We start from the raw sequence: 22,556 nt of genomic DNA, 5'->3' as shown, positions 1-22,556 counted from the left end.
GGGAGGGGTATGGTCCAGAGGAATGCAGCTGGGTGCTCGCCAACATTATCCAAGACCCACTTCTCATTCAAGAATTCTATACCAAGCATCCCAAAAAGACAGCACCCAGGAAAAGAGGTCATCCCAGAAAAGAAAGTGCTCCCAGAATGAGCACCTTGGGGGGTTGAGTGCCCTCCCTCTGCCGAATATTGATTGAAGCCGCACGTGTTTCATATTCGCTGTAATCAGCTCCACCTATTTAAGGACAGCAAACACACACATTGTGAAGTATGGTTCAGTTTATCCATTCCTGATCATACTGAGCTGTTGTTCCTCGCTGACTCTCAGTGACTCTGACCCTATTTTCTGTTCATCCCTGACTCTGAACGCTCGCGTAATCTCTGACATACTGTCTGCACATCGACCGACCTCTTGCTCGACTGTGACCTCGTCATTTGTCTCACGATTTTGATTTGGCTGCCAGTTTGTGACACACACGTTCTCCCCTGCGACTGCATCCATAAGTGCCTGCACCCAGACACTGAATATCGATAGAAATCTTGTTGATAGTAGTTTGAAATGAAACTATGAAGTGACAGGGACATACACCCACTCTGGCATCTTGATTTATTCATAAGATGTCTTTTCATCACCTTTTTTTAAAACTTTCATTATCCATAGGGCAGGTTCTTAACATAACTTTGTTTATATGTAGGCTTTGTTACATGAAATTTGGCATGATGGTGTATATTATTCTCTGGCCTGTACCTACGAGGCCTTTTTCTCAACAAAGCATGACATCATTTATTATGTTGTCAAAGAAACTGGGGAGGCGTGATCAATTTCTAAACTATAAAAACACCAGTGCTGTTTGAGTCATAAGTCATTTAAATAGTTACTGTTTTCCTTGAAGCTCTGTAGGCATTAGTGAAATGGTGTATTCATGAACCTGATGGACTTGAACCAATCTGATCGCTGTGTGAATTTCTCCTGTCCAGAGAGATCTGTATCTCCTGCTGCTTATATCTTACTGTACGTGTGTTCAGCTGCTCTGATTCTTCTAACAGTGTGTGGAAATCTGCTCGTCATCATCTCTGTTTTTCACTTCAAGCAGCTTCACACACCAACAAACACACTCGTGCTCTCTCTGGCCGTGTCGGATTTCTTTGTTGGTGCTTTTGTAATGCCGCCGATGTTAATCTGGATAATCGAGTCATGCTGGATATTTGGGAGAGATTTCTGTACCAGTTATTCATTGATTAATGGTTTCATCACAATCGTGTCCATCTATAATATTGCTCTGATTGCTGTGGATCGATATTTGGCTCTCTCAAACCCCTTTCTCTACATGAACCATGTCTCTGTGAGGATTATTCTCGTTGTAATTATTTTTGACTGGGGTGTAGGGATGGTCTATAACTTGGCACTCTTATATTTCAATGGAATCTTCATGAAAGTTTTACTGTGTCCTGGAGAGTGTTTTTACTTAGTAAATGAGGTTTGGTCTGTAATTGATATTGTATTTTCATTTATCTTTCCACTTTCTGTCATAATCATATTGTATACTCGGGTTTTTGTGATTGCTAAGAAACATGCCAGTGCGATCAGAGAGCTTAATAATCACACATGGTCTAAAACACAGAAAATCACATCACACTCGATGAAATCTGAGAGAAAAGCAGCTAAAGTCCTCGGCATTTTAGTTTCTGTATTTCTGGTGTGTTTACTTCCATATTTTATTTACAGCTTATTAGGTGATGTTATTGAAGTCCAGCAAGCAACTTTTCATACAGTCATTTTCATAATGTATCTTAATTCCACCATGAATCCATTTATTTATGCTCTGTTTTATCCATGGTTTAGGAGGTGCATTAAATTAATTATCACTCTGCAAATATTCCAAACAGACTCTGCATTAATAAACGTACTTTCATGAACAGCCTTATTCTACTCCACTTGATGTTCCCAAATATTCTTTCGATTACGTTCATTATGCCATATATTAAATATGTTTTATATATATATATAAAACAGTCCTTAATCTATATTTCAGCTTTCATTTCCTGATATTTACATATAGATGTATTAAACAGACAAGAACATGACACCACTGGTGTGCCAAAGTATACAAACTGATAGTCTTTAGGTAAATTAAAGTAATTAACACTTAATATTTGGTTGCATATCCCTTGTTTGCAATAACTACATCAAGCCGGTAACCCTGTGACATCACCAAACTGTTGTTGTATTTTTGTAATGGGTTTCCAGACTTGTAGCACAGCTTCTTTCAGTTTTATCACTTCTCTCTATACATGAGTGACCTCTGGCCTCATGAGGTGGAGAACCAGACACTCCAGGGTCTTCATAATATAGGATGTTAATGCCACCGGGCAGTAATCGTTTATCTCAACTGGTCACCCTACTTTGGGCATCGGTATGAGACAGGATGTTTTCCAATGCACTGGAACTTTGCCTAGTCATTGACTCATGTTGAAGACCCACCAGAGGGGCTCAGCTCGCTGGGCTGCACAGTCCTTCAGGAGTCTTGGACACACACCGTTTGGGCCTGCTGCTTTCCCTGGACGCAGTCTCCCAAGCTCCACCCTCACCTCATCAACTGTGAAGGATGGGGGCAGGTAACCAGAAGTGGTGGGTGTTGCAGCTGCATTGGTAGGGGAGCTGTTGCATACAGGAGACAGTAGAGTGGACAGTGGAGCAGGAGCTGCATCTGAAGTGATGGTGGGAGAGCCAAATACTTGTTTTGTAATGTTGAGTAGCTAGTCTGATAATAATAAGAAGGAATTTGGACTTACCTGAAGTAGGCTAAATGTAAAATAACAGCATTCTAGGCTGTAGGTGAATATCTTTTAATGTTGTTATTTTTATGTATAATGTTATTTTAGTCAGCAGCAACTGTTAACTGAAATTATAACATTTAAGATGTTAACATCGTCCTGGCCTGCAGGCAATCCCTGGTGGGGTCAACAATGAAAAAACAAAAAAAACAATTACAGCGTTTTTTTTTCAAAAACTGAGCAATGTAAGTATCATATTGCCTGTTAATTTTCCCAGATGTGGCAGATATTCTTTTGATAATGTTGAGTAGCTAGTCTGACAATAATAAGAAGGCATTTGCACTTACCTGAAGGCACGAGTGTGAATCATTTCAATTTTTTTTTTGTTATTAATTTTTGGACATTCCCTTTTTGTTAGAAGTTACAGTTAAAGTTTTTGTGATGATATTCTTCGTCCTGCTGAGATAAGCAAATGTTTAAATAAAACATGCAGAAGACATGAAATTTTGGAGCCTGATTAATATACCAGACAAATAACAATTTGATCATGTATGGCTAGTGTTGACCAGGTAGGCCTTTGCCTACCAATGTTCATTCAGTTAGAAATCTCACAATTCTAATGTATATTGAAGCTTCAGTACATACAGTGTATATATATATATATATATATATATATATATATATATATATATATATATATATATATATTATATGCATTTTCACAAAATGTAATCATTTGCTGACAGCTCAGTCCCCCCCAGTTCAAAAATCCTATCTGCACCCCTGATTGGCTATAATAATAATAATAATAATAATAATAATAATAATAATAAGTGTTGCCAGGCAAAACAGACCTCGCGTGGTAGCACCAATGACTTGACCTGCCTGACATTTGACCCCCAACCACAAAGAAACTATGAGAGATAGCCCATCATGTAGCATATCAATGGAAGCAGAATTGAAAGCTGAACATTGTGGATTTGGTTTGAAGTAAATATGATGAATATGAAGGAAGATATTGCAAAAAAATGATTTTGACCTTTTTGGTGACTGTGGCAGCGGGGGCATGGTCAAGCGCCGGTCTGTGACAGGAGGGCGGAGTCAGGGAACGTAAGTGGCAGAATCACTACACCTGAGAGCAATTAACCTGTGTTTGTGTCTTCCCAGTGACCGCGCCCTATATCAGGAGGGAGAGCGAGAGTGGAAGGAGCTCATCCCTATACCAGACGCCGGTTGTGTGTCTGTGTGTGTCTGTGTTAGTACTTGCATATTGTTAGACTGAAAAGTGTGGCAATAAAGCCGAGTTGTGAACCTGATCTCTGTCCTGCCATTCTCTGTGCTCCAACCACACATAGGGAATATACTACAGTGGTGCCGAAACCCGGGAGTGGAGCACCAACCCAGCAGCCCCATGGAATCCTCCCTGTTCGCCGACCTGGTCCACTCCCTTGCCACGGCTCAGCAAAGCCAGCACCAGGCGCTCATCACACTCCGAAAGGAACAAAAGCAGCGCTTCGAAGCCCTGGTGCTGGCCCAGCAGGATGATCGCGAGGCGTTCCGGCATCTCCTTGCGTCGGCGGGGTCCACCAGCGCTCCGGCCGCGGGCCCGTCTCCCCTCACTGTCACCAAGATGGGCCCGCAGGATGACCCAGAGGTGTTCCTCACGTTGATTGAACAGGTCGCCGTAGCCTGGGGGTGGCCGATGGAGCAGCGCGCGGCACGCCTCCTCCCCCTACTAACGGGAGAGGCACAGCTGGCCACGCTACAGCTCCCCGCCGACCGCCGGCTGGCCTATGCGGACCTCCGCCGGGCCGTCCTCCAGCGCGTGGGGCTCACACCAGAAAAACAGCGCCAGCGCTTCCGCGCGCTGCAATTGGAGAAAGTCGGCCGGCCGTTCGCGTTCGGCCAGCAGCTCCGGGACGCCTGCTGGCAGTGGTTGAGGGCCAACGATTATGATGCCGAGGGAATCATCGACCAGGTGGTACTGGAACAGTTCATCGCCCGGTTACCAGCAGGAACCGCGGAGTGGGTCCAGTGCCACCGCCCGGCGTCGCTGGATCACGCAGTCGAGCTGGCGGAGGATCATTTGGCGGCTGTCCCGGAGGCAGGACCGCAGATGGCATCTTCTCTTCCCTCCTCTTCTCTCTCTCTCTCTCTCTCTCTCCCCCTCCTCCTGTGTCCCGTCCTCGCCCCATTCCCCCACCGCGGAGGCGGGGGCAGGCACCACCCCAGCCGGCCCGCCGCACCCGCGGTGCCCTCCCGTTTCTCCCTTCTGTGTCTGTCTCTCCCCCACCTCAGGTGAGTGAGCCCCAGATCACCGGTGCAGAGGGAAAGCCCGGGCCGGTTTGCTGGCGCTGCGGGTAGCCGGGGCACCTTCAACAGCCGTGCACAGCAATGGAAGTGGGCGCGGTGGTTCGGATCCCCAATCCGCCAGAGGCCACCCTCGATCGGGCCGGAGCGTATCGCATACCGGTGAGTATCCAAGGGGCTACATATCAGGCGTTGGTGGATTCTGGTTGTAATCAGACCTCAATTCGCCAAAGCCTGGTTCAAAACGAGGCATTGGGGGGAGCACAAGGGGTGAAGGTGTTGTGTGTGCATGGGGATGTTCACCGCTACCCTTTGGTGTCGGTCCACATTATTTTCAGAGGGGAAAAATTTATAGTGAAGGCGGCGGTTAATCCTCGCCTTACCCACTCTTTAATTTTGGGGACTGATTGGCTGGGATTTCGGGGTTTAATGATGCGCCTAGTAGAGAGTGGGTCCTGCCGTTTGACAGGGGGAGGTCCTGGGGTCGCTTTGGCGGGAGCAGCTGTCACAGAGCTGTCTATGTCATCTCTGCGTCAGAGTGAGGAGCCGCGGCTCCTCCTCTCTCTATTGGGGAATCCCTCGCGGATTTCCCATTAGAGCAGTCGCGAGACGAGACTCTGCGGCATGCGTTTGACCAAGTGAGAGTAATCGATGGTCAAACGCTGCAGCCGAACGCCACCCCGTCCTTCCCCTACTTCGCGATTATGAAGGATAGATTATACTGAGTGACGCAGGACACTCAAACTAAAGAGCGAGTCACGCAGCTTTTAATTCCGAAGAGCCGCCGGGAATTAGTATTCCAGGCAGCTCACTTTAATCCCATGGCTGGACACTTGGGGCAGGATAAAACACTAGCCCGAATAATGGCCCGATTCTATTGGCTGGTGATTCACGGCGATGTCCGTAGGTGGTGTACGGCATGCCGCGAATGCCAGTTAGTAAATCCAGCGGCCATTCCAAAAGCGCCTTTGCGCCCTCTACCGTTAATCGAGACCCCGTTTGAGAGAATTGGGATGGATCTCGTCGGGCCATTAGATCGGTCAGCACGAGGGTACCGCTTTATATTAGTTCTGGTGGACTATGCAACACGATACCCGGAAGCAGTGCATCTGCGCAATATCTCCACATGCAGTATTGCAGAGGCACTCTTCCGCGTCATCTCCGGAGTTGGAATCCCGAAAGAGATTCTGACTGATCAAGGCACTTCGTTTATGTCATGAACACTGCGCAAACTGTATTGGTTACTGGGGATTAAGGCAATCCGCACCAGCGTGTATCACCCACAAATGGACGGTTTAGAAGAACGGTTCAACCGCACCCTCGAAAATATTATTAAGAAATTCGTAAGTGAGGACGCACGTAATTGGGATAAGTGGCTCGAACCCTTGCTGTTCTCAGTGCGAGAGGTCCCCCAAGCCTCCACGGGGTTCTCCCCATTCTAATTATTATATGGGCGTAAGCCGCGTGGCATCCTGGACGTGCTGCGGGAAAATTGGGAGGCGGGACCTTCACAAAGTATGAATGAAATTCAGTATGTTATGGACCTGCGCGCAAAACTCCACACGCTCACCCACCTAACTCAGGAGAATTTGCGGCAGGGTACGCAAACAAGGGTACGCGCCTTAGAGAGTTCACACCGGGAGATAAGGTACTCATACTGTTGCCCACGTCGAGCTCCAAATTGATCGCCAAGTGGCAAGGACCCTTTGAGGTCACACGGCGAGTCAGGGACGTCGACTATGAGGTGAGGCGAATGGATAGGGGTGGGGCGCTACAGATTTACCACCTCAATCTGCTTAAACTCTGGAATGAGGAGGTCCCCGTGGCGTTGGTGTCGGTGGTTCCAGAGAAGGCGGAGCTAGGGCCGGAGGTTCAAAAAGGGACATTGGCATCACATACCTCTCCGGTCCCCTGTGGAGACCACCTCTCCCCGACCCAACTCACGGAGGTCGCCCAGTTGCAGACCGTGTTTTCGGATGTGTTCTCGCCCCTGCCCGGTCACACTAACCTCATAGAGCACCACATAGAGATGCCCAGGGGGTGGTAGTGCGTAGCCGCCCTTACAGGCAACCCGAACACAAAAAAAAAAGGGTGGTTCGGGAAGAACTTCAGACCATGCTCGAAATGGGCATCGTCGAGGAGTCCCACAGTGACTGGAGCAGCCCGGTGGTCATGGTACCCAAGGCCGACAGGTCAGTCCGGTTCTGTGTGGACTATAGAAAAGTCAATGCGGTGTCTAAATTCGACGCGTACCCAATGCCTCGTATTGATGAGTTGCTCGATCGACTCGGCACTGCTCGCTTTTATTCGACGCAGGATTTGACGAAGGGATATTGGCAGATCCCCTTGACTCCACTATCCTGAGAAAAAACTGCCTTTTCCACACCGTTTGGTTTACACCAATTCGTCACCCTTCCGTTTGGGCTGTTTGGGGCGCCCGCTACGTTTCAGCGGCTGATGGACAGAGTCCTCCGCCCTCACGCTACTTATGCGGCCGCGTATTTAGATGACATCATCATCTATATTAATGACTGACAGCGGCACCTCGAACATCTGAGGGCCATCCTTAGGTCGCTGAGGTGAGCGGGGCTCACAGCCAACCCAAAGAAGTGTGCGATTGGGCGGGTGGAAGTACGGTATCTGGGCTTCCACTTGGGCAACGGGCAGGTGCGTCCCCAAATTAAAAAGACGGCAGCAATTGCGGCCTGCCCGAGGCCCAAGACCAAAAAGGGGGTGAGACAGTTCCTGGGGCTGGCTGGCTATTATTGTAGGTTTATAACTAATTATTCGGACGTTACCAGCCCCCTGACTGGGGTGTAGTGATGGTCTATAACTTGGCACTCTTATATTTCAATGGAAACTTCATGAATGTTTTACTGTGTCCTGGAGAGTGTTTTTACTTTGTAAATGAGGTTTTGTCTGTAATTGATCTTGTAATAACATTTATTTTTCCATGTTCTGTCATAATCATATTGTATACTGGGGTTTTTGTGATTGCTAAGAAACATGCCACTGCGATCAGAGAGCTTAATAATCACACACGGCCTGAAACACAGAAAATCACATCACACTTGATGAAATCTGAGAGAAAAGCAGCTAAAGTCCTCGGCATTTTAGTTTCTGTATTTCTGGTGTCTTTACTTCCATATTATATTTACAGAGTTTTAGGTTATGTTATTGAAGTCCAGCAAGAAACTTTTCATACAATCATTTTCATAATTTGTCTTAATTCCACCATTAATCCATTTATTTATGCTCTGTTTTACCCGTGGTTCAGGAGGTGCATTAAATTAATTATCACTCTGCAAATATTCCAAACAGACTCTGCATTAATCAATGTATTTTCATAAACAGCTGGGTTTTTTTTTTTAATTCCACCTGATCATGTTCCCAAATATTGCTTTTACTGTATATTCATCATTATCTTCTTCTCCCTTGTCCAGCACTGCTGCCATTCCGGCTCAATTTGGACCCTCTTGAGCCATGTCATAATAACTGGAGCATAATTTTAAGCCAGATGCCCTTCCTGCCACAACCCTCACACCGGATCATCAGAGGGTTCACCATCTTGCTTAAGAAATGTCCCAAGCACCTCGAGTGGAACAAGGCTACGGAGGATGCCTTCAAAGAGCTCAAATCAGCCATCACAATAACACCAATTCTCAGACATCCAGATCCTTCAAAATCAATCATCATGGCTGTAGATGCCTCCGAGACAGAAATGGGAGAGGTGTTGTCACAGCGCTTTGGGGAGAAGCCCAAGCTATACCCTGTTGCCTTTTTTTTTTTAAGAAACTCTCAACGTCTACACAGAATTATGACATCAAGAATCTGGAACTTCTTGCAGTAAAGCTTTCCCTAGAGGAATGGAGACACTGGCTTGAGGGGGCCACACATCCATTTGTTATTCTCTCTGATCCTAAGAACCTTGAAAATCTAAAGACAGCCAAATGGCTGAATCCATGTCAGGCAAGGTGGGCACTCTTCTTCACACCTTTCCAGGTCACCATCTCCAACCTTACTAATTCCAGAAACACTGAGACCAATGCGTGATCCAGAATTCACACATCTACAACCATCAACCAAGAACCCACTCCTATCCTGCAACCTACATTGTTTTACAAAAGTATTTATCCCCCTTTATGTTTGTCCCATTTTGTTGCATTACAACCTGGAATAAAAATGGCTGGTTTGGGGGGGTTCGCATCATTTTATTTACACAACATGCCTACCACTTTAAAGGTGCAAAATGTTTTTTATTGCAAGACAAACAATAATTAAGAGGAAAAAACAGAAATCTGGGGTGTGCATAGGTATTCACCCCTTTCATATGAAATCCCTAAAAAAGAGCTGGTCCAACCAGTTAACTTCATAAGTCCCATAATAAGTTGATTAAGATCCACCTGTGTGCAATAAAGTGTCCTATGATCTGTGACATGATGTCTGCTTAAATCAACCTGTTCTGGAAGGCCCCTGACTCTGCAACATTATTAAGCAAGCAATATGATAACCAAGGAGCCTCCAAACAGGTCAGAGACAAAGTTGTGGAGAAGTATAGATCAGGGTTGGGTTATAAAAAATATCCCAAACTTTGAATATCCCACAGAGCACAATTAAATCAAATATAGCAAGATGGAAAGATTATGGCACCACTACAAACCTGACAAGAGAAGGCCACCCACCAAAACTCACAGACCAGGCAAGGAGGGCATTAATCAGAGATGCAAGAAAAACACCAAAAATAACACTGAAGGAGCTGCAAAGATCCACAGCAGAGATGGGAGTATCTGTCCATAGGACCACTTTAAGCCATACGCTCCACAGACCAGGGCTTTATGGAAGAGCAGCCAGAAAAAAGCCAATGCTTAATGAAAAAAATATATAAGAAAACACATTTGGCGTTTGCCCAACAGCATGTGGCAGATTCCCCAAATACATGGAAGAAGATTCTCTGGTCAAATGAGACTAAAGTTGATCTTTTTGGCCATCATGGGAAACACGATATGTGGTGCAAACGCAACACTTTCCATCACTCTGAGAACACCATTCCTACAGTGAACCATGGTGGTGGCAGCATCATGCTGTCGGGATGTTTTTCATCTGCAGCGACAGGAAAGCTGGTCAGAATTGAAGGAAACATGGATGGCACTAAATATGGGGCAGTTCTGGAGGAAAACCTGTTTGAGTCAGCCAGAGTTTTGAGACTGGGACAAAGGTTCACATTCTAACAGGACAATGACCCTAAATACACTGCTAAAGCTACATTACACTGGTTTAAAGGGAAATATTTAAATGTCTTGGAATGGCAGAGTCAAAGCCCAGACCTCAATCCAGTTGAGAATCTGAGGCATAACTTGAAGGTTGCTGTACACCGACGCAACCCATCTAACTTGAAGAGATGGAGCAATTTTGCCTTGAGGAAAGGGCAAAAATCCCAGTGGCTAGATATCCTAAGCTAATAGAGACATACCCCAAGAGACTTGCAGCTGTAATTGTTCTACAAAGGTGGCTCTACAAAGTATTGGCTTTGGTGAGGGTGAATGCCTATGCACACTCCAGATTTCTGTTTTTTCATCTTAAGTATTGTTTTTGACACAATGAAAAACAATTTGCACTTTTTAAAGTGTTAGGCATGTTGTGTAAATCAAATGGTGCTCACTCCCCCCCCAAAAAAAAATCCATTTTAATTCCAGCTTGTAATGCAACAAAACAGGACAAACATGAAGTGGGATGAATACTTTTGCAAGACATTGTAAGTGTTTTGCTAATGCCATCACATGGGAAATTGACAAGGAAATAGTTCAAGCCCAACCTTGTGACCCTCCAAAAGCCTGTCCTCCTGGTCTTGTGTTCATCCCACCACAGTTCCAAGGCAAACTCATTACCTGGGCTCATTCATCCCCTGCGACTGGACATCCCAGTAGTCAACGTACATATCAGCTCATCTGAACTAGGTATTGGTGGGAGAACATGATGTCTGAGTTCAACAGGTTCGCTTCCACTTGCTCTGCCTCTGCCTAAGCCAAGGTACCTTTGGCTCCACCCATGGGTAAACTCTGTCCGCTGGCTACACCCCAAAGACCCTGGTCCCATCTGGCCATAGATTTCATCATGGATCTACCCAATTCACAGAACAACACAGTCATCATGGCGGTCATTGACCGATTCTCCAAGGTGTTAAGGCTCATCCCCTTGCCTGGTCTACCCACTGCCTTTGAAACCACCGAACTCCTCTCCTCACATGTCCTCCAGTACTATGGGATCCCTGAGGACATTGTAAGTGAATGGGGCCCCCAGTTCACTTCCAGGGTGTGGACTAAGTTCATTGACAAGCTAGGGGTTTTAGTGAGTCTAACCTCAAGACACCATCCACAGTCCAATGGCCAAGTGGAATGCGCCAAGCAGGAGATTGGGCGCTTCCTGAGGGTGTTATCTCTGGAAACCCCAAAGACTGGTCACAATTCCTGCCCTGGGCTGAATACACCCAAAATTCTATGAAACACTCTGCCACCCAGCTCACACCATTCCGCTGCATCCTTAGATATCAGCCACCATTGTTTCCATGGGATGACTCACCCTCACAAATCCTGGCAGTGGACTCCTGGTTCTGAAGAAGTGAACAAGTGTGGCAAAGTGTTCACCAGAGGCTAGTACAGGTGGCCGGCAGGTATAAACTCTATGCGGACAAGCACAGAAGGGAAATACCTGTGTACTCACCTGGAGATGGTGTGTGGGTGTCCACAAAAGACCTGTGAGATCCCAACACAGGGCATAAGCTCTGTGCCTGATACATGGGTCCTTTCAAAATCCTCCACAGAATTAACAGTCTTACAGACTTGAGCTCCCATTACATTGATGCCTGTCACCTACTTTTCATGTGTCTTGCCTCAAACCTGCCATACAAGGACCCCTAGCCACCACTCAACCAGCCACTGAACCTCCCTTGCCCGTAGAACTGGAGGAACAACCAGTATATCAGGTCCATAAGATCATCAACTCCCATTGTAGACATGGCAACCTGGAATATCTGGTGGACTGGCAGGGGTATGGTCCAGAGGAATGCAGATGGGTGCTTGCCAACATTATCCTAGACTCGCTTCTCACTCAAGAATTCTATACCAAACATCCCAAAAAGCCAGCACACAGGAAAAGAGGTCATCCCAGAAAAGAAAGTGCTCCCAGAATGAGCAATTTGGGGGGTTGAGTGCCCTCCCTCTGCCGAATTTTGATTGAAGACACACCTGTTCCATATTTCCTGTAATCAGCTCCGCCTATTTAAGGACAGCAAACACACACATTGTGAAGTATGGTTCAGTTTATCCATACCTGATTATACTTAGCTGTTGTTCCTAGCTGACTCTCAGTGACTCTGACCCAATTTTCTGTTAATCCCCGTCTCTGCACGCTCGCCTAATCTCTGACATACTGTCTGCACATCGACCGACCTCTTGCTCGACTGTGACCTCATCATTTGTCTCACGATTTGGATTTGGCTGCCAGTTTGTGACACACCCGTTCTCCCCTGCGACTGCATCCATAAGTGCCTGCACACAGACACTGAATATCGATAGAAATCTTGTTGATAGTAGTTTGAAATGAAACTATGAAGTGACAGGGACATACACCCACTCTGGCATCTTGATTTATTCATAAGATGTCTTTTCATCACCCTTTTTAAAACTTTCATTATCCATAGGGCAGGTTCTTAACATAACAACTTTGTTTATATGTAGGCTTTGTTACATGAAATTTGGCATGATGGTGTATATTATTCTCTGGCCTGTATCAACTAGGCCTTTTTCTCAACAAAGCATGACATCATTTATTATGTTGTCAAAGAAACTGGGGAGGCGTGATCAATTTCTAAACTATAAAAACACCAGGGCTGTTTGAGTCATAAGTCATTTACTTAGTTACTGTTTTCCTTGAAGCTCTGTAGGCATTAGTGAAATGGTGTATTCATGAACCTGATGGACTTGAACCAATCTGATCGCTGTGTGAATTTCTCCTGTCCAGAGAGATCGGTATCTCCTGCTGCTTATATCTTACTGTACGTGTGTTCAGCTGCTGTGGTTCTTCTAACAGTGTGTGGAAATCTGCTCGTCATCATCTCTGTTTTTCACTTCAAGCAGCTTCACACACCAACAAACACGCTCGTGCTCTCTCTGGCCGTGTCGGATTTCTTTGTTGGTGCTTTTGTAATGCCGCCGATGTTAATCTGGATAATCGAGTCATGCTGGATATTTGGGAGAGATTTCTGTACCAGTTTTTTATCGATTAATGGATTCCTCACAGTCGTGTCCATCTATAATATTGCTCTGATTGCTGTGGATCGATATTTGGCTCTCTCAAACCCCTTTCTCTACATGAACCATGTCTCTGTGAGGATTATTCTCGTTGTAATTATTTTTGACTGGGGTGTAGTGATGGTCTATAACTTGGCACTCTTATATTTCAATGGAATCTTCATGAAAGTTTTACTGTGTCCTGGAGAGTGTTTTTACTTAGTAAATGAGGTTTGGTCTGTAATTGATATTGTATTTTCATTTATCTTTCCACTTTCTGTCATAATCATATTGTATACTCGGGTTTTTGTGATTGCTAAGAAACATGCCAGTGCGATCAGAGAGCTTAATAATCACACACGGTCTAAAACACAGAAAATCACATCACACTCGATGAAATCTGAGAGAAAAGCAGCTAAAGTCCTCGGCATTTTAGTTTCTGTATTTCTGGTGTGTTTACTTCCATATTTTATTTACAGCTTATTAGGTGATGTTATTGAAGTCCAGCAAGCAACTTTTCATACAGTCATTTTCATAATGTATCTTAATTCCACCATGAATCCATTTATTTATGCTCTGTTTTATCCATGGTTTAGGAGGTGCATTAAATTAATTATCACTCTGCAAATATTCCAAACAGACTCTGCATTAATAAACATACTTTCATGAACAGCCTTATTCTACTCCACTTGATGTTCCCAAATATTCTTTCGATTACGTTCATTATGCCATATATTAAATATGTTTTATATATATATATAAAACAGTCCTTAATCTATATTTCAGCTTTCATTTCCTGATATTTACATATAGATGTATTAAACAGACAAGAACATGACACCACTGGTGTGCCAAAGTATACAAACTGATAGTCTATAGGTAAATTAAAGTAATTAACACTTAATATTTGGTTGCATATCCCTTGTTTGCAATAACTACATCAAGCCGGTAACCCTGTGACATCACCAAACTGTTGTTGTATTTTTGTAATGGGTTTCCAGACTTGTAGCACAGCTTCTTTCAGTTTTATCACTTCTCTCTATACATGAATGACCTCTGGCCTCATGAGGTGGAGAACCAGACACTCCAGGGTCTTCATAATATAGGATGTTAAGGCCACCGGGCAGTAAAAGTTTATCTCAACTGGTCACCCTACTTTGGGCATCGGTATGAGACAGGATGTTTTCCACTGCACTGGAAATTTGCCTAGTCATTGAGTCATGTTGAAGACCCACCAGAAGGGCTCAGCTCGCTGGGCTGCACAGTCCTTCAGGAGTCTTGGACACACACCATTTGGGCCTGCTGCTTTCCCTGGACGCAGTCTCCCAAGCTCCACCCTCACCTCATCAACTGTGAAGGATGGGGGCAGGTAACCAGAAGTGGTGGGTGTTGCAGCTGCATTGGTAGGGAGCTGTTGCATACAGGAGACAATAGAGTGGACAGTGGAGCAGGAGCTGCATCTGAAGTGATGGTGGGAGAGCCAAATACTTGTTTTGTAATGTTGAGTAGCTAGTCTGATAATAATAAGAAGGAATTTGGACTTACCTGAAGTAGGCTAAATGTAAAATAACAGCATTCTAGGCTGTAGGTGAATATCTTTTAATGTTGTTATTTTTATGTATAATGTTATTTTAGTCAGCAGCAACTGTTAACTGAAATTATAAGATTTAAGATGTTAACATCATCCTGGCCTGCAGGCAATCCCTGGTGGGGTCAACAATGAAAAAACAAAAAAAACAATTACAGCGTTTTTTTTTTCAAAAACTGAGCAATGTAAGTATCATATTGCCTGTTAACTTTCCCAGATGTGGCAGATATTCTTTTGATAATGTTGAGTAGCTAGTCTGACAATAATAAGAAGGCAGTTGCACTTACCTGAAGGCACGAGTGTGAATCATTTCAATTTATTTTTTTTTGTTATTTATTTTTGGACATTCCCTTTTTGTTAGAAGTTACAGTTAAAGTTTTTGTGATGATATTCTTCATCCTGCTGAGATAAGCAAATGTTTAAATAAAACATGCAGAAGACATGAAATTTTCGAACCTGATTAATATACCAGACAAATAACAATTTGATCATGTATGGCTAGTGTTGACCAGGTAGGCCTTTGCCTACCAATGTTCATTCAGTTAGAAATCTCACAATTCTAATGTATATTGAAGCTTCAAACCATACAGTGTATATATATATATATATATATTATAGCCCTGTGATGACCTGGCGACTTGTCCAGGGTGTACCCCGCCTTTCGCACGTAGTCAGCTGGGATAGTCTCCAGCTTGCCTGCGACCCTGTAGAAGGATAAAGCGGCTAGAGATAATGAGATGAGATGAGATTTATATATTATATGCATTTTCACAAAATGTAATCATTTGCTGACAGCTCAGTCCCCCCCAGTTCAAAAATCCTATCTGCACCCCTGATTGGCTAAAATAATAATTATAATAACAAGTGCTGCCAGGCAAAACAGACCCTGCGTGGAAGCACCAATAACTTGACCTGCCTTATATTTGACCCCCAATCACAAAGAAACTATGAGAGATACCCCATCATGTACTATATCAATGGAAGCAGAATTGAAAGATGAACATTTTGGATTTGGTTTGAAGTAAATATGATGAATATGTAGGAAGATATTGCAAAAAAAAAGATTTTGACCTTTTTGGTGACTGTGGCAGCGGGGGCGTGGTCAAGCGCCAGTCTGTGATAGGAGGGCGGTGTCAGGGAAGGTAAGTGGCAGAATCACTACACCTGAGAGCAATTAACCTGTGTTTGTGTCTTCCCAGTGACCGCGCCCTATATCAGGAGGGAGAGCGAGAGTGGAAGGAGCTCATCCCTAAACCAGACGCCGATTGTGTGTCTGTGTGTGTCTGTGTTAGTAATTGCATACTGTTAGACTGAAAAGTGTGGCAATAAAGCCGAGTTGTGAACCTGATCTCTGTCCTGCCATCCTCTGTGCTCCAACCACACATAGGGAACATACTACAGTGGTGCCGAAACCCAGGAGTGGAGCACCAACCCAGCAGCACCATGGAATCCTCCCCGTTCGCCGACCTGGTCCACACCCTTGCCACAGCTCAGCAAAGCCAGCACCAGGTGCTCGTCACACTCCGAAAGGAACAAAAGCAGTGCTTCGAAGCCCTGGTGCTGGCCCCGCAGGAAGATCGCGAGGCGTTCCGGCATCTCCTCGCGTCGGCGGGGTCCACCAGCGCTCCGGCCGCGGGCCCATCTCCCCTCACTGTCACCAAGATTGGCCCGCAGGACGACCCCGAGGCGTTCCTCACGTTGTTTGAACAGGTCGCCATAGCCTGGGGGTGGCCGATGGAGCAGCGCGCGGCACGCCTCCTCCCCCTACTAACGGGAGAGGCACAGCTGGCCGCACTACAGCTCCCCGCCGACCGCCGGCTGGCCTATGCGGACCTCCGCCGGGCCGTCCTCCAGCGCGTGGGGCGCACACCGGAACAACAGCGCCAGCGCTTCCGCGCGCTGCGATTGGAGAAAGTTGGCCGGCCGTTCGCATTCGGCCAGCAGCTCCGGGACGCCTGCTGGCAGTGGTTGAGGGCCAATGATCGCGACGCCGAGGGAATCATCGACCAGGTGGTACTGGAACAGTTCATCGCCCGCTTACCAGCAGGAACCGCGGAATGGGTCCAGTGCCACCGCCCGGCGTCGCTGGATCAGGCAGTCGAGCTGGCGGAGGATCATTTGGCGGCTGTCCCGGCGGCAGGACAGCAAATGGCATCTTCTCTTCTCTCCTCTTCTCTCTCTCTCTCTCTCTCTCCCCCTCCTACTGTGTCCCGTCCTCGCCCCATTCCCCCACCGCGGAGCCGGGGGCCGGCACCACCCCAGCCGGCCCGCCGCACCCCTGGTGCCCTCCCGTTTCTCCCTTCTGTGTCTGTCTCTCCCCCACTTCAGGTGAGTGAGCCCCAGATCACCGGTGCAGAGGGAAAGCCCGGGCCGGTTTGCTGGCACTGCGGGGAGCCGGGCCACCTTCAACAGCAGTGCACAGCAATGGAAGTGGGCGTGGTGGTTCGGATCCCCAATGCACCAGAGGCCGCCCTCGATCGGGCCGGAGCGTATCGAATACCGGTGAGTATCCAAGGGGCTACAGATCAGGCGTTGGTGGATTCTGGTTGTAATCAGACCTCAATTCGCCAAAGCCTGGTTCAAAACGAGGCATTGGGGGGAGCACAAGGGGTGAAGGTGTTGTGTGTGCATGGAGATGTTCACCGCTACCCTTTGGTGTCGGTCCACATTATTTTCAGAGGGGAAATATTTATAGTGAAGGCGGCGGTTAATCCTCGCCTTACCCACTCTTTAATTTTGGGGACTGATTGGCCGGGATTTCGGGATTTAATGATGCGCCTAGTAGAGAGTGGGTCCTGCCATTTGACAGGGGGAGGTCCTGGGGTCTCTTTGGTGGGAGCAGCTGTAACAGAGCTGTCTTCATCATCTCCGCGTCAGAGTGAGGAGCCGCCAGCTCCTCCTCTCTCTATTGGGGAATCCCTCACGGATTTCCCATTAGAGCAGTCGCGAGACGAGACTCTGCGGCATGCGTTTGACCAAGTGAGAGTAATCGATGCCGAACGCCACCCCATCCTTCCCCTACTTCGCGATTATGAAGGATAGATTATACCGAGTGACGCAGGACACTCAAACTAAAGAGCGAGTCACGCACCTTTTAATTCCGAAGAGCCGTCGGGAATTAGTATTCCAGGCGGCTCACTTTAATCCCATGGCTGGACACTTGGGGCAGGATAAAACACTAGCCCGAATAATGGCACGATTCTATTGGCCGGGGATTCGCGGCGATGTCCGTAGGTGGTGTACGGCATGCCGCGAATGCCAGTTAGTAAATCCAGCGGCCATTCCAAAAGCGCCTTTGCGCCCTCTACCGTTAATCGAGACCCCGTTTGAGAGAATTGGGATGGATCTCGTCGGGCCATTAGATCGGTCAGCACGAGGGTACCGCTTTATATTAGTTCTGGTGGACTATGCAACGTTATACCCGGAAGCAGTGCCTCTGCGCAATATCTCCGCATGCAGTATTGCAGAGGCACTCTTCCGCGTCATCTCCTGAGTTGGAATCCCGAAAGAGATTCTGACTGATCAAGGCACTTCGTTTATGTCATGAACACTGCACAAACTGTATTGGTTACTGGGGATTAAGGCAATCCGCACCAGCGTGTATCACCCACAAATGGACGGTTTAGAAGAACAGTTCAACCGCACCCTCAAAAATATTATTAAGAAATTCGTAAGTGAGGACGCACGTAATTGGGATAAGTGGCTCGAACCCTTGCTGTTCTCAGTGCGAGAGGTCCCCCAAGCCTCCACGGGGTTCTCCCCATTCTAATTATTATATGGGCGTGAGCCGCGCGGCATCCTGGACGTGCTGCGGGAAAATTGGGAGGCGGGACCTTCACAAAGTAAGAATGAAATTCAGTATGTTATGGACCTGCGTGCAAAACTCCACACGCTCACCCACCTAACTCAGGAGAATTTGCGGCAGGGTACGCAAACAAGGGTACGCGCCATAGAGAGTTCACACCGGGAGATAAGGTACTCATACTGTTGCCCACGTCGAGCTCCAAATTGATCGCCAAGTGGCAAGGACCCTTTGAGGTCACACAGCGAGTCGGGGACGTCGACTATGAGGTGAGGCGAATGGACAGGGGTGGGGCGCTACAGATTTACCACCTCAATCTGCTTAAACTCTGGAATGAGGAGGTCCCCGTGGTATTGGTGTCGGTGGTTCCAGAGAAGGCGGAGCTGGGGCCGGAGGTTCAAAAAGGGACATTGGCATCACATACCTCTCCGGTCCCCTGTGGAGACCACCTCTCCCCGACCCAACTCACGGAGGTCGCACAGTTGCAGACCGAGTTTTCGGATGTGTTCTTGCCCCTGCCCGGTCGCACTAACCTCATAGAGCACCACATAGAGACGCCCCGGGGGTGGTAGTGCGTAGCCGCCCTTACAGGCTACCCGAACACAAAAAAAAAGGTGGTTCGGGAAGAACTTCAGACCATGCTCGAAATGGGCATCGTCGAGGAGTCCCACAGTGACTAGAGCAGCCCGGTGGTCATGGTACCCAAGGCCGACAGGTCGGTCCAGTTCTGTGTGGACTATAGAAAAGTCAATGCGCTGTCTAAGTTCGACGCGTACCCAATGCCTCATATTGATGAGTTGCTCGATCGACTCGGCACTGCTCGCTTTTATTCGACGCAGGATTTGACGAAGGGATATTGGCAGATCCCCTTGACTCCACTATCCTGAGAAAAAACTGCCTTTTCCACACTGTTTGGTTTACACCAATTCGTCACCCTTCCGTTTGGGTTGTTTGGGGCGCCCGCTACGTTTCAGTGGCTGATGGACAGAGTCCTCCGCCCTCACGCCACTTATGCGGCCGCGTATTTAGATGACATCATCATCTATAGTAATGACTGACAGCGGCACCTCGAACATCTGAGGGCCGTCCTTAGGTCGCTGAGGTGAGCGGGGCTCACAGCCAACCCAAAGAAGTGTGCGATTGTGCGGGTGGAAGTACGGTATCTGGGCTTCCACTTGGGCAACGGGCAGGTGCGTCCCCAAATTAATAAGACGGCAGCAATTGCGGCCTGCCCGAGGCCCAAGATCAAAAAGGGGGTGAGACAGATCCTGGGGCTGGCTGGCTATTATCGTAGGTTTATAACTAATTATTCGGACATCACCAGCCCGCTGACTGGGGTGTAGTGATGGTCTATAACTTGGCACTCTTATATTTCAATGGAAACTTCATGAATGTTTTACTGTGTCCTGGAGAGTGTTTTTACTTTGTAAATGAGGTTTTGTCTGTAACTGATCTTGTAATAACATTTATCTTTCCATGTTCTGTCATAATCATATTGTATACTGGGGTTTTTGTGATTGCTAAGAAACATGCCACTGCGATCAGAGAGCTTAATAATCACACACGGTCTAAAACACAGAAAATCACATCACACTCGATGAAATCTGAGAGAAAAGCAGCTAAAGTCCTCGGCATTTTAGTTTCTGTATTTCTGGTGTTTTTACTTCCATATTTTATTTATAGCTTATTAGGTTATGTTATTGAAGTCCAGCAAGAAACTGTTCATACAATCATTTTCATAATTTGTCTTAATTCCACCATTAATCCATTTATTTATGCTCTGTTTTACCCGTGGTTCAGGAGGTGCATTAAATTAATTATCACTCTGCAAATATTCCAAACAGACTCTGCATTAATCAATGTATTTTCATAAAAAGCTGGGTTTTTTTTGTTTTTTGTTTTGTTTTGTTTTAATTCCACCTGATCATGTTCCCAAATATTGCTGTTATAGTCATCATTATCTTCTTCTCCCTTGTCCAGCACTGCTGCCATTCCGGCTCCATTTGGACCCTCTTGAGCCATGTCATAATCACTGGAGCATCATTTTAAGCCAGATGCCCTTCCTGCCACAACCCTCACACCGGTTCATCAGAGGGTTCACCATCTTGCTTAAGAAATGTCCCAAGCACCTCGAGTGGAACAAGGCTGCGGAGGATGCCTTCAAAGATCTCAAATCAGCCATCACAATAACACCAATTCTCAGACATCCAGATCCTTCAAAATCAATCATCGTGGCTGTAGATGCCTCCGAGACAGAAATGGGAGAGGTGTTGTCACAGCGCTTTGGGGAGAAGCCCAAGCTACACCCTGTTGCCTTTTTTTTTGAAGAAACTCTCAACGTCTACACAGAATTATGACATCAGGAATCTGGAACTTCTTGCAGTAAAGCTTTCCCTAGAGGAATGGAGACACTGGCTTGAGGGGGCCACACATCCATTTCTTATTCTCTCTGATCCTAAGAACCTTGAAAATCTAAAGACAGCCAAATGGCTGAATCCATGTCAGGCAAGGTGGGCACTCTTCTTCACACCTTTCCAGGTCACCATCTCCAACCTTACTAATTCCAGAAACACTAAGACCAATACGTAATCCAGAATTCACACATCTACAACCATCAACCAAGAACCCACTCCTATCCTGCAACCTACATTGTTTTACAAAAGTATTTATCCCCCTTGATGTTTGTCCCATTTTGTTGCATTACAACCTGGAATAAAAATGGCTTGTTTGGGGGGGTTCGCATCATTTTATTTACACAACATGCCTACCACTTTAAAGGTGCAAAATGTTTTTTATTGCGAGACAAACAATAATTAAGAGGAAAAAACAGAAATCTGGAGTGTGCATAGGTATTCACCCCTTTCATATGAAATCCCTAAATAAGAGCTGGTCCAACCAGTTAACTTCATAAGTCACATAATTAGTTGATTAAGATCCACCTGTGTGCAATAAAGTGTCCTATGATCTGTGACATGATGTCTGCTTAAATCAACCTGTTCTGGAAGGCCCCTGACTCTGCAACATTATTAAGCAAGCAATATGATAACCAAGGAGCCTCCAAACAGGTCAGAGACAAAGTTGTGGAGAAGTATAGATCAGGGTTGGGTTATAAAAAATATCCCAAACTTTGAATATCCCACAGAGCACAATTAAATCAAATGTAGCAAGATGGAAAGATTATGGCACCACTACAAACCTGACAAGAGAAGGCCACCCACCAAAACTCACAGACCAGGCAAGGAGGGCATTAATCAGAGATGCAACAAAAACACCAAAAATAACACTGAAGGAGCTGCAAAAATCCACAGCAGAGATGGGAGTATCTGTCCATAGGACCACTTTAAGCCATAGGCTCCACAGACCAGGGCTTTATGGAAGAGCAGCCAGAAAAAAGCCAATGCTTAATGAAAAAAATATATAAGAAAACACATTTGGCGTTTGCCTAACAGCATGTGGCAGATTCCCCAAATACATGGAAGAAGATTCTCTGGTCAAATGAGACTAAAGTTGATCTTTTTGGCCATCATGGGAAACACGATATGTGGTGCAAACGCAAAACTTTCCATCACTCTGAGAACACCATACCTACAGTGAGCCATGGTGGTGGCAGCATCATGCTGTGGGGATGTTTTTCATCTGCAGCGACAAGAAAGCTGGTCAGAATTGAAGGAAACATGGATGGCACTAAATATGGAGCAGTTCTGGAGGAAAACCTGTTTGAGTCAGCCAAAGTTTTAAGACTGGGACAAAGGTTCACATTCTAACAGGACAATGACCCTAAATACACTGCTAAAGCT

General features: G+C 46.2%; 2 protein-coding genes across 2 annotated transcripts; both read left to right on the top strand.

Annotated features, from left to right (window-relative positions):
* The first annotated feature begins 922 nt into the window (after window positions 1–922).
* Window positions 923–1,915, top strand: LOC132871270 (trace amine-associated receptor 13c-like). The gene has a single exon (XM_060905393.1). The coding sequence runs from the start codon at window positions 923–925 to the stop codon at window positions 1,913–1,915; it is 993 nt and encodes a 330-aa protein (XP_060761376.1).
* An 11,130-nt stretch (window positions 1,916–13,045) lies between these two features.
* LOC132871260 (trace amine-associated receptor 13c-like) lies at window positions 13,046–14,038 on the top strand. The gene has a single exon (XM_060905384.1). The coding sequence runs from the start codon at window positions 13,046–13,048 to the stop codon at window positions 14,036–14,038; it is 993 nt and encodes a 330-aa protein (XP_060761367.1).
* The last annotated feature ends 8,518 nt before the right edge of the window (window positions 14,039–22,556 follow it).

Source organism: Neoarius graeffei, chromosome 2 (genome assembly GCF_027579695.1).
Source record: "Neoarius graeffei isolate fNeoGra1 chromosome 2, fNeoGra1.pri, whole genome shotgun sequence".
Taxonomy (NCBI): Eukaryota; Metazoa; Chordata; class Actinopteri; order Siluriformes; family Ariidae; genus Neoarius; species Neoarius graeffei.
Note: the sequence above shows the minus strand (reverse complement) of the source record. Positions and strands in the feature narration are given on the sequence as shown.